The sequence below is a fragment of the Moesziomyces antarcticus genome (assembly GCF_000747765.1).
Source record: "Moesziomyces antarcticus DNA, scaffold: scaffold_v10027, strain JCM 10317, whole genome shotgun sequence".
Taxonomy (NCBI): domain Eukaryota; kingdom Fungi; phylum Basidiomycota; class Ustilaginomycetes; order Ustilaginales; family Ustilaginaceae; genus Moesziomyces; species Moesziomyces antarcticus.
In genome coordinates this window covers 1-12,241 of record NW_014638983.1, presented here as the reverse complement: position 1 = coordinate 12,241, position 12,241 = coordinate 1, and the positions used below count along the sequence as shown (strand labels likewise).

The following is a 12,241-nucleotide window of genomic DNA, read 5'->3' as shown; positions in this document are numbered from 1 at the left end:
CACTCGCAATCCATTCAAACAGGTTTGACTGCCATTCCTAGATCAGCTCTGGGCTCAATTCGCCAGTACGACCTTGAGCATCTCTGCGCCCACGGCACCTGCTTCTTGGAAGCGATGTTCAAAGAAGCGGCGCGTCTCTTCGAAGCGGCGCTGGTAGCTGTCAAAGTTGCCAAACTGCACCGCCTGGGCCCATCCGCGCGAGGCGATGACGAACTCGGTGTCGTCGGCGCGGAAGCTGTGGTCGCGCGCGGCGGCGTGGCACGCTTGTCGCAGCCGCTCGGGCGAGCGAAAGAGGTACTCGCATACGCCGATCCAGATCCGGAAGATGGGCGTGGCGGCCAGATCGAGGTGGTCGTAAGGGTTGATGCCCAGCTCGCTCCAGCAGTCGACGATAGCGAGCAGCGACAGATGCGAGTTGGGCGGTGTGGCTGCCGCGGCTGCCTTTGCCTCCTCTGTCGTCGCTTGCGCCGAGTCGGATGTTGTGGAGGAGACGGCTTTGCGTGCGGCCATGTGGAATCGATCGAGCAGCTTGTCGCTCATGAGGATGGGTTTGCGTTCCTCCTTGGCACCCGTGCGCGAGATGACGCTGTTGCTTTCTTCTTCGTTCTCCCAGCCAAACACCTTGCGGCGGGCGGCAAAGACGCGCTGCATCAGCTCGTCCTCGCGCTCGGCCACCATGAGCTTGAAGAGCATGGTGCAGCTCTGTGCAAACTGTGTGACCTGCGTCTTGGCAGCCGGATTGAGCAGCGCAAGTCCGGCGTAGACGTGCCATTTGGCCGAGTAGATGCGCAGGCAGATGTTAATCTTGACCGTCTCGATGCCGCCCGGGTAGCGTTCCGACTCCCAGGGGTACTGGTTGGAGCAGCTCCAGGCGGTGCCCATGGAGAGGAAGGCGGCGTGTGTGACGGCTTGGGTGTTGGCGGTGACGGTGTCGTGCTCCTCGTAGGTGAGGTAGACAAAGTTGGATTTGAAACACGCCATGATGCGCTCGACGAGACGAAGCTTTTCGTCGGGCGCCCGGTGCTGGATGAGGATGAGCGGTTGACCGGTAGGGTCGACTTTGGGACCGTGCATGGAGTGGCACGAGATGATGTAGGTGTCGTTGGGCAGGTGCTTTTCGAAGGCCTCCTTCTCTGGCGCCTTTACCGACGTCTGGCCGGCGACGATGGCGCCGATCTTGGTCGAGGATCCGTACTGCGCTACGACGGCATCGATGTAGGCAGCTTCGACCGAGTAGATGATGTAGTCGCTTCGCCGCGAGACGAGGTGTCCGTCGCGGAGGACGTTGAGCCCAGAGCCTTGGAGCTCTGTGCGGAGCTTGTCGTAGTTTTCTGGGCGGTCGCAGACGTTGACCTTGGTCCATCCTGCGTCTCGCATCTTGGTGGCATAGAGGCGGCCCATGTCACCCATGCCGATGATGCCGATCTCGACAGTGTCCATTTCGGATGTGGAGCCCATGGTGAGGATTGTTGGGGGGGGATAGAGTGGGAGAGATGATGGTGGTCCGGCCGACAGCTTGATTGGGGCTGCTGCACTTTTGTTGGCTTCCCGCGTCCAAAGTTGGATTTAGGCGTGACTCTGAAAAGAAGAGGTGGAGGCGGAGGGGCCGAGTCGCGAGACCTGCGAGACCTGCGAGACCAACACCGTGCGCTAGTGCTGCGGCCGACTGCTGCTGGCTGCTGCCGAGTGAAGCGCCTTTTGGACCCTGACGAAGCTCAGTCGGATGTGATTGTGACAGAACAACAGTTAAGAAGAAGTGACCATCACCGGCTGATCCGCTTTCATTTCATCGTCACACTCGGGTCGATCCGTGGCTGACCTGGGCTCGCATCGGCTGCGTCTCTTCTTCCAATCACACCAAACATGGCTTCCTCCTAGCCACATCCACCTCTCCCGCTTCATCACGGTCGGCTGCGCCAACATGGCTTTCTCCCTCCAGGAGGCACTCGAACAGATCCGCAGCGACAAGGTCAAGGATCGTCAACAAGGACTCGAAGCCATCGACCACATCTTTGCCGACGCCGAGAATGCGCGCAACCTCGACCCGAAGCGCGACGGCCGAGCGTGGCTCAAGACCTTCCAGTCGCTCTTCGTCTGCGTCCTCGCAGAAAAGACAGCATGCATACGCAAGGGATCCTTTGTCGATGCACAGCCCACCGCACTTGCACGGCTCCAACGCTCCGCCCAGACGCTTCGCTCCCTCGTCGACAAGTCTGCCTCGCTGCTCACTCGCAAAGTGGTCAAGGCGCTCGTCATCCACATCCACCAGATGCTCAATCACCGCGGCACTCTCCTCCAGCCCATCGCACCTGCCTACATCGCCGCCCTCTGCACCATCCTTCGACATCCGCATCACGTCGACCACCTCGACCCCGAAGATTGGTCCGCTGTGGCTTCACTGTGCTTCGACATTCTGCTCACACGCGAGCTCGGCTCTGACCCTACCACTCCTGCAGATGCGCAACAGTGGCTCGCATCCGCCCCGTCTGCCCAACAACCTCCTCTGCAACGGCGCGGCCTCAGCCTCGAGCATGCTGTCACGGCAGAGTGCCTGAGCCACCTCATATCCAGCAGTGTCGCACCTCTCCTCGGCGCACAAGGCTACGGCTTGCCGCTTCTCGCCGACTACGTGCGTTTCCTGCTTGCCTATCCATCCGAGTCGTCCGCCCACCTTCCCACCCTCACCGGCCTCGTCGTCTTGCTCGAGCATCTCGAACTCAATCATACCTCCCAAGTCGTCCTGGCCACCCTCGCCGTGCGCAATATCCTCCTCAATCTCTGGAAGACCAAAAATCAGCTTCTCAAGGCACAGCTTCTCCTCGTCTTCCGCATGGTCACCGACCCCATCGCCTCCTGCGCACTCGCACGTCCAGACGCCGCATCATCACAACATCACGCATTGCCATCCGACGACGCCATCGCCTTTTTGCAAGCTATCCACGATACGCTCCTCAACGATCCAGACAGTCGCTGGGCCCTCGAGCCGCTCCACATGGACGCCCTTCTTCTTCGCTGGCCTCAACACCCACAGCCCGTTCATCGCGACATCGCCGTGATCAATGCCGCTTTCAGCCTCAGCCCCACATCTTCCGACAGAGATGCACTCGCATGGTGCCGAATCGGCCTCCACGTCGACCTCATCGACGCTCTCACCACAATAGCACGTCAGCCCATCGACCGTTCCGATCGCCCTGCCACATCCAATCTCGACGAACACGCTGCCGGCCCTTCTACCCAGGCCTCCTCCTCGCCCGCCAAGCGCAGACGCACGACTCCTACCTCCAGCCCGCAAAAGCGATCCAGGCTCAGTTCACACCAGCCAACCGGACTGTCATCGGAAGCCCAGGGTCTCCTTCCTCTCATAGGCATGCTCTCACATACTGATGCCTCGGCGCCATCCAGTCCAGCTGCGCGTCTATCTGCCGTGCAGCTTCTCACCTTCCTCGTGCTCTGCAAGCCACATCTCCTCACTCCCATCGCCATCGACCACCTCCAAAAATGCTTGCTCGCCGTGATAGCCGATACGGACACCGCCACGGTCTCTTGGAGCTTGCTCGCATTGGCCTCTATCCTGCTCATGCACTCGGACAATGCCGACGATGCCTCGAGACTGTCCTCTGCCACCCAAGCCTGGGTCATCGCAGCGCGCAAGCTACAGCTGCCAGCCACCTCTCGCGCTGCCGCCTACCTGCTCAGTGTCCTGCTCGCAAGCTCCGCGCTACCAGATTCCAAGCTTCAGCCAGAGATCGCTCGCTTGCTCGCCGATGTCGACCTGCAAGGCCCGCCGATGGTCTGTGATAGCGTCTGCCATCTCATGGCACTCCTTTTGCGTCACACCACCTCGAACCGCGCCTTTCATCTGCTCGACCCCAGAGCCAAAATCGGTGCATGGCTCGCCAGCACCTACTCCCCAGCAGCAACAATATCATCCTCGGCATCCAACGGTCCTTTTGTCCCCTATGACGATCTCATCCGCCTCGTCGATTGCATCGTTGCAGAGAGCCATCCGCAATCCTCGTCACGAGCTCCTCTGGACGCCTTCGGCTCCAATCCTGGCGCCGCTTTCGCTTCGGCACAACGGCGCGCAAGGCTGCAGCCACTGCGCAACCTTGTCCTTCGTTCCACCATCGCACTTGCAAGTCTTGCGGATACCACGCTCCAAACCGAGGTGACAGCGGCCAACCCTGCCCTCATGTCTGCCGAGGCTCTGCATCGAATGACCGTCGTGCTGGACAGGAATGTCGACGCCTGCCTCACTGCCTTGCAAGATTTGACTGCCGATACAAATGGCGCAGCATCCTTGACAGGCCATGCAGCCATCACAGCGCTGCATCTGGCCATCTTGGCGCTCGACGTTGGCACGAAATCCACAAGTCAATCCGGCTCCCATCGCACGTCCAGCATTCGAAGCTGCTGCCAGATCATCGTCAGGATCCTCGCTATTGCATCCAGCGTGGATGCCGTGCGCAGCGGTGGTTACGCTCTCGCAATCGAGCAGCTCACGCTCCTGTTGCCAGCAGCTTCCGCAATCTCGGATAGCTCGACAAAGACTAATCTACTCGTCGATTTCGGTCCCAGCAGCGGGATAGCGGCCCGTCTGCTCGCCAAAGAGCAGCCAGAACAACCTCGATCCGGACTTCCTGCCCTTGACGAATCATCGCGACGCATTTGGAAGGCCATCCGCGATGCGAACATGCTGGATACCGTGCTCGCGAGCTGTGCCAAGCTGTTTGAGACCACGCTCTTTGGCGACGACGAAGCCGAGGCCGAACCGTCGTCCCAAGTCGCTGTCGGCTCTGGGGATGTCTTTGACGACGTGCCGGAAAGCAGTTCCTCCACCTTCGTAAATGCCACAGCAGCAGCCCACCTCGGCTCATCCGCTTCCATCGAGGTGGTCATCCGCTCGACCGTGCGCCTGCTCTTGGCCGTGCCGCGTATCGTGACCGGTGCAGCCGATGCGCGTCACCAGGAGCTCGTGGTGTCGTCCTTCTTCGATTGCTCGGTCCAGGGCATCGTCGCGCTCGCGCCCGTGCTCTTCGACTCGTTCCGCGACGGCACGCTCTGGATGAGCCATCGCGACGTCAATGACGCTTTGGACCGCCTCGGCACCGAGCTGCTCGCCTCGTATCGCTTTGCGCGCCATCAAGCCGCAAGGCTTGCCACCATCCGCGCCGTCTCTTGCGTCATGCCTCTGCTGCTTGGCGAACTCGACGAGCAATCCGACCTCTTCGACAAAGTGCAGAAGCTCTCGGCTTTCTTTGCAGACCAGATCGGCCGTACAAAGTGGCCAACGCCGTGGGAGGTGCAGCTGGCCTGTGCCGACTTCCTCGCCGAGCGTCTGCGTCTCGATCCCGACGGACGTCTTCTTCGGTCCGGTACCGCTCGAGCCCCAAGTGCTTCCCCCGTCACCGCGCTACTCAAGCTTCACGCGGATCCAGATGTACGTGTCCGCGCGCTCGGTTCTCCCATCGCCACCTCGGTCGTCTCGACATTTACCGGCTCCCAAGCCGATCTCGACGAGCTCTACACGATCTTCCGAGATGGCCTCCCCAGCGACTCGACTCAGCCACGACTCATCTTGACCCGGGCACTCAGCCTCTGTAACGCGGCGATCGCCAGCTCATCGGTACGAAGATCCTCGATCTTTTATCTTTTGGAGATTGTCTTGGCCACGGGCATGCTTTCCAGCACAGTCCAGGAGCTTTTTGCCAAGTTGGCCGCACGCCTTGGCTTTCCAGACGCCTCCAGCTGCTACCAGGCGTTTGCAGGCCAGATCACATGGGGCTTGGCTACCAACGGGTACGATCCGCTCCAGTTGCCTTGGAAGGTTCTCGGCTACGCGAGCAAACGCGTCTGCCTCGAAGCGACTTTTGCAGCCTGCGGAAGCATGCTTCTGGCAACACAAACGGCCGACGGCCGCACTCAATTCGGCGCCCTCGTCCAACTCACCCGTCGCAATCGCCAACAAGGTCTGCAAGAATGCCTTCCCTTCCTCACTGCTGCCTACATTGGATTCGCGGCGCAGGCGGAGCAAGGCACCTCTTCCAACACCGCTGCGATCTGCGAGCGGACCCTGCGTGATCTGGCCTCGCTCGGTGTTGTCGAAGGGGACGACGCTGCAGCCTTGCGAGAGATGATCGTACAGGCCGACGATCTGACCATCTCGACCTTGCTGCTGCTATTCTACCAACCGGGAGCGACGCTCGCAGAAAGCCGCGCATCCATCCTCGAAGCGATAGCTCCCCTCGATGACAAGTGCGCCAAGACGGTCGACGCGCTGACACCAACGAAAAACGATGGCGCTGCGAGCTGCCACGAACCCAGCCGCCCCTTCTTCTCGGCCGCCGTGCTTTACACGGCGCTCGCCGCCTTACCCCAACTTGGAATCGCCGCTTTCGCCCCCCAGACGGTGTACAACGTGTTGCGCCACATGTTCTACCACATCTCCACCTCGCGCTTTGTCAACGACCAGGTGCGCATGTGTGCAGCGCTGCGGATTTACATCGCCATGTGCGGCGACGCCTTTTGGAAAGATGCGCTCAACAACCAGCTGCTGATTCGCAGCATCGAGCGATTGCTCGAGCAGCCCCAGCTGCACGACGAATTCCGCCCGCTACTCGTCTATGCCTGCACCGCCTCCTGCCTGGCAACCAAAGCGCCTGAATCACTTGTGTCGTGCATCGTCGCCTGGTCGCAGCAGCTAGCAGAACGCCTCGTCGCTTCGCCGGCGTCCGGTGCCTGGTTGCTTGAGGCGGCCAACGCCCTAGCACGGTCTTCGCCAGTGGCCACATCTGCTGTCGTGCTTCTATGGCCAGTCGATTTGGCCAACACCGAGCACACTGCCGTCGAGAGCCTCGTCGATATCGGCACGCTGACCTACGCTCTCGAGGCTTGCCCGACGCTGTCACCTCGGCTGCCGTCGCTGCTGCGCATCCGGTCCGTGCTGACCCGGGCCGAAAAGCCTCAGCTGGCTGCATTCTGCAACGGCCCGGCGTGGAAGCTGCTGGAGCGAGCAGCAGATGCTTCACGCCAACGAGTCGGTCAGGCCGGGGATCCTCTCGGCGACGTCATCAACGACATCTTTACCGCGATCGTCGGCGTGCAGGAGGCTGCCTGTCTGCACCGAGAAGCGCGAAGACTCGGTGGCAAATGGAACGCGCGGGCGGTGGAAGACTTTTTGGAAGCGGCGGACACCAGCCACATTCGGAGTTTGTCTGCCGCAGCGATCCTTACCGTCCATCAACTGGCCCAGGATCTACCGATCGAACAGGGCTACCAAGCATACGAGGCGCTGCGAGATATGGCAGCCGTTCTGGACGAGCCACTCGCCGAGGTGCATCCTGCCAAAATGTCAGCTGCAGCGAAACAAGAGCTCAGCCGCGTCCGCCCTGGCCTCGGCCCGCCTCTGACTGCGCCTCGCTCCGTAGATGCACACGATGTTATGTTCGCAGAGCTCGTCGACATTGCAAGCTCGGCAGACAAGTGGCTCTGCCGTATGGCTGCCATCCTATGCGACCTGGTTGCTTCGATGCCGCATTTGGCTCTCTTCCGTCCCGCGCGACGCCTGGTAGAGGCGAATGCAGAAGCGGCCCACGCTCTCTTTCCCATCTTGCTTCTGTGCTTCACGGCGGACGATGCGGCACAGGGATCCTCTGCGATTGCTACCGAAAACCGGAGACGAAGCGGCGGGAGCGCGACGCCCTCGCGAGCACAGCGGGACCAAGGACTCGCTGCAACGCGTGCAGTCATCGCGCAGCACTTTGAAGCCGTGCTCGGACGCACCACCTCGGATCCTGTCTGCAGCGAGATCATTGTACAGGCGCTCTTGGCTCTGCGCGCCTTCCGTCCAGTGCAGTCGGAGCCGGATAACGTCTGCTTCTGGTACCGCGTGGACTCAAGCCTGCTTGCCAGCCGATGCATCGCAGCAGGTCAGCTCACCGCGGCCATCTTTTTCCTCGAGCACGGCATTCAGAACGCGACTGGAAAGCCAGAGACCACGACGATCCGCAGCGCCAACCAGTTGCTGCACCAGGCCTACATGAACATCGACGACCCGGACGCTTTCTACGGCATCACGGACGGAGATGTGCGCGACTCGGTGCTCTTGCGACTGCATCACGAGGGACAGTGGTTACGGGCGTTCCAGTATCACGCAGCGGACTACGAAGCTTGCACCAGCGACGGAGAGCGCAGACGAGCCGCAGTCACACTCGGTCAGAGCCTACAACATCTCGGATTCCCTCGACTGGTGGATGGTATCGGATTGAATGTCGGATTGAATGACGCCGGGCACGACCGCTTCGCCTCGGCGCCGAATCTCGGCGGATCCTCTACATCTACATCGTGGGATCTACCTCTCGCATCGCAGTCACTGGAAGGCAAGGCACCGAGCGTGGAAGACGTGCTACATACGCTGCGCCAAGCGAGTGCCGAGCAGGATGTCGACGCACCTTTGTCGCATGCCTTCCGATCGAAGCTGCAAGCGCTATGCTCGACCTCGGTCGAGAGCGCCAAGGCGCTGCGCAGTCTCCAAGGCGATCTGCTTGCGCTCGGTCAAATCAAAGACTGGCGCAGGGCATCGAGCTCAATGGGCGCCGAGGAGGCGGTCGCCCATCTGCGCAGCCAATGGGTGCGAGTCGAGGCGTCGGAGCGCTTCGAGCTGACCGAGCGTGTTCTCGACACGCGCCAGTCGGTGCTGCATGCCGTACGGCAGCGGATGCACGTGGACCAGATCGGTGATGTGCTGGATGGGCCTGTCGAAGATGTGGCACGAGTGGAGCGTCTGCTTCTGGTGGCTTCGAGTCGCCGCGCCCGCGAGCACGGCAAGCTGCAGAAGGCCATCAACGCGGTCGCTCGTGCACAGCGGATCGAGGACGCGCTGGGAGACGGCGAGGAGCTCGCGCGGGAAGAGTTTGCGGCGGTGCTGTGGGATCAGAACGAACACTCGCCTGCCATTCAGCTGCTATCGCAGGTTGTCGATGGCATCGGCGTCACACAAAGCTCGTCGTCGTCTCAGAAGCGCCGTGCGGCGCGGCTACTGGCGTTGCTAGCACAGTGGCGTGCCACTGCTCGCTCGCAACAGCCGAGGGAGATCGACCGCAGTCTGTTCGAGCCGGCATTGAAGCTGACCGCTGTTCCTGCAGCTTCGAGCTCGAACGGCGAATCGAGTCCAGCTGCAGCAGAACAGTCCGAGATAGCATACAGGTGGGCAAGATTTGCGGAGCAGCACCATCGAGACTCGGACCTTGCCGAGATCACGCGCCTGCGGCTGTACACAGACCGACGCCGCGAGGAGATCGCACAGAATCAACGCGAGTGCGAGCGAACGACCTCCAAGACGGAACGATCCAAGCTGCTTCAGTTCCAGCGCCAGGCCGAAAAGATCCTGCTGCAGGACGAGACGAGGCTGATGGAGCTCGAGGCGTCGCGCACGCACTTTCTGCGCCGAAGCGTCGCCATGTACGCGCGTGCGTTGGCGACGTCGGACGAGCACGACGATGCGGTGCCACGACTGGTATCGTTGTGGCTGGAGCACGCGGCGGATGCGGAGCTCAACCGGCTGCTGTCGACCTGCCTGCCATCGATCCCGTCGCACAAGTTTGTGGGGCTGATGCACCAGCTGTCGGCGCGGCTGACGGAGCTGCCGGATGCAGCGGACGTCATGGTGCCGTTCCAGACGAATCTGTCGCGCCTGCTGCTGCGCATGTGCCAGGAGCATCCGTTCCACTGCCTGTACGCCATCTTTGCGCTGATCAAGACGGGCGCAGATGCCAAGGCTGCGGCAACGCATCGGCCAAGCCCAAGAAGCACGCTGTCGGTGCCCGAGGGTGGCGCCTCACAATCGGCGTCTCCTCCCGTGCTCCGGTCGACGGCGGCGGAGAAGATCTGGACGCACATTAAGCGGCGCTCGTCGCTGGGCAAGCGCATCCGCACGTTCGAAGAGCTGTGCCTGGCGTACGTGGAGTGGGCCGAGTTTGACCTCACCTCACGGGCGGACCGCTACTTTCAGAACAGCGGTTCGATCAAGAAAGGAGCGCTGCGGATGCCGCCGTCGGGCGAGCTGCGCCTGGCGCGTATGCGGGATCTGGATATACCCGTGGCGACGGCGCGGCTCGAGATCGATGCGACGTGCCGGTACGAGAGCTTCGTGTCGATCGTCCGGTACGGCGAGACGTTTACGACTGCGGGAGGCATCCATCTGCCCAAGATCAGCGAGTGTATCGGGAGCGATGGACGGCGGTACAAGCAGCTATTCAAGCGCGACGACGATCTGCGGCAGGATGCGGTGATGCAGCAGGTGTTTCGCATGGTCAACGGGCTGCTGGAGGCGGATCGACGGACGCGGGAGCGGAAGCTGGCGATTCGGACGTACACGGTGCTGCCGCTGGGGCCTCAGTGCGGCTTGCTCGAGTTTGTGACCAACACGCTGCCGCTGGGCGAGGTGCTGATCGAGCTGCATGCGCGGTACCGGCCGCAGGACATTACGCCGGCGCAGGCGCGTGCCAAGCTGCGGGACGCGCAGCCCATGCGTGCCGAGGCCAAGCTGGAGGCGTTTCTGGACGTGTGCCAGGCGATGCAGCCTGCGATGCGCTACTTTTTCAGCGATGCGCAGCGGATGCCGCGCGATTGGTACGCGACGCGGCTGCGGTATACGCGGAGCGTGAGCACCAACTCGATCGTGGGACATGTGCTCGGACTGGGCGACCGACACGTGTCGAACATCTTGCTGGACCAGGCGAGCGGGGAGCTGGTGCACATCGACTTTGGCGTTGCGTTCGACCAAGGCAAGCTGCTGCCGATTCCGGAGCTGGTGCCGTTCCGACTGACGCGGGATCTGGTGGACGGCATGGGGGTTCACGGCGTGGAGGGCACGTTCCGACGGTGCTGCGAGGAGACGCTGCGGGTGCTGCGTGCGCACGGGGATGCGATCAAGACGGTGCTCGAGGTGTTTCGTCACGACCCGCTGTTTGCCTGGACGTCGAACCCGATCAAGGTGCTGCGGGCGCAGGAGGCGGCGGCGGCGGCCGAGGAGGAGAGCGTGGCGGCGAGCATGGATCGCTCGGGCTCGACGGCGACGAGAGTGTCGCGCTCGACAACGCCCATGGTGGCGGTGGGAGACGGGGTGGGCGCCGGGGTGGACACGGCGGAGCTGAGCGCGGATCGCGCGGTGAGCTCGGTCATGTCGAAGCTGTCGTCGAGCCTGAGCGTCGAGTCGACGGTCAACGATCTGATCCAGCAGGCCATGGATGCGGGCAATCTGTCGGCCATCTTTCATGGATGGCAGGCAGCGCTGTGATGTTTCTTTGGCCCACCGAAGATGTAAGCGACAATGAATGTCCTCTGTGTAAGTTTGATTGGTGCGTGACTGCGATGCTTGTACCGTGAGCCCTGATATGATGCTTTGTCGCCGACGCCGCTACTATCGTATTCACTCGAACCAGGGTGTCAGTCGGGGGAATTGTGTCGTCGAGGCGTCAATTGCATGTGTGCGGTGGTTAGGCCAGCCACAAAGCCTACAATCGATCGTTGGCGCAAATCCATGACCAGCGCCGCACAACATGCGATCATATCAAAGGCCTGAACGGGGCAAAGTGGGATTGCAGTAAGATCTATTCACAGAGGGGCTTAGCCGGTGCATGTCCGGGTCGAACTTCTGGAGCTCATAGACCCCAAAGCGCGTCGATGAGGCTTTGCAGTGCGTGCTGGCGGCTCTTGATCGTCTGCGTTCGTGGAGTTGAGGCGGGATGCTCTCTTGTGCAACCAGCATGCATTTGCTCATCTGCACGAGCCTGGCTTCCGATCTGCCACGCGAGCGAGTGCCGCCGACAGCTCGCCGACAGCTCGCCAACGGCATCGAGGTGCGTCTGGCCCATGGCGGGAAGCGCCGGGTTCGGAAGATCTCACTCTGCACGCACCAGCGACACCCGAAATGGAAGCGAAGCGAGATGCTTTTGCAATCGATTGGCTAAGACAGCTCGAGCGATGTCTCGGCAGTAAGGGGAGCGGCATGCCAACGACGGTGTGTGGGGATTGCGAAGGTCTCAAAAAAATAAAGCTCGAGCGGCGAGACAGCGGGGGTGGGGAGCAGCTGGCAGGCCATGGTGGTGACGTCTTGTTGCGGGGACTTTTCGAGCTTGCCTCTCAGACGGCAAGAAGGTCTCGACATGCAGGTACGCTTCACGGCGTCTTCGACTCACAATGGCCTTAGCTGTGGGCAAAGGAAAGGGGGGGGGGGGGGGGG

The 12,241-nt window shown here is 61.7% G+C and overlaps 2 protein-coding genes across 2 annotated transcripts; one reads left to right on the top strand and one right to left on the bottom strand.

Moving 5' to 3' along the window:
• Positions 1-54: 54 nt before the first annotated feature.
• Positions 55-1,458, bottom strand: PAN0_027c6165 (prephenate dehydrogenase; the record flags this gene model as incomplete). Its single annotated transcript, XM_014798368.1, has 1 exon — positions 55-1,458. One exon carries the CDS (start codon positions 1,456-1,458, stop codon positions 55-57), a length of 1,404 nt encoding a protein of 467 aa, XP_014653854.1.
• Positions 1,459-1,921: 463 nt separating this feature from the next.
• PAN0_027d6164 (ataxia telangiectasia mutated) lies at positions 1,922-11,296 on the top strand (the record flags this gene model as incomplete). Its single annotated transcript, XM_014798367.1, has 1 exon — positions 1,922-11,296. One exon carries the CDS (start codon positions 1,922-1,924, stop codon positions 11,294-11,296), a length of 9,375 nt encoding a protein of 3,124 aa, XP_014653853.1.
• Between the last annotated feature and the right edge of the window lie 945 nt (positions 11,297-12,241).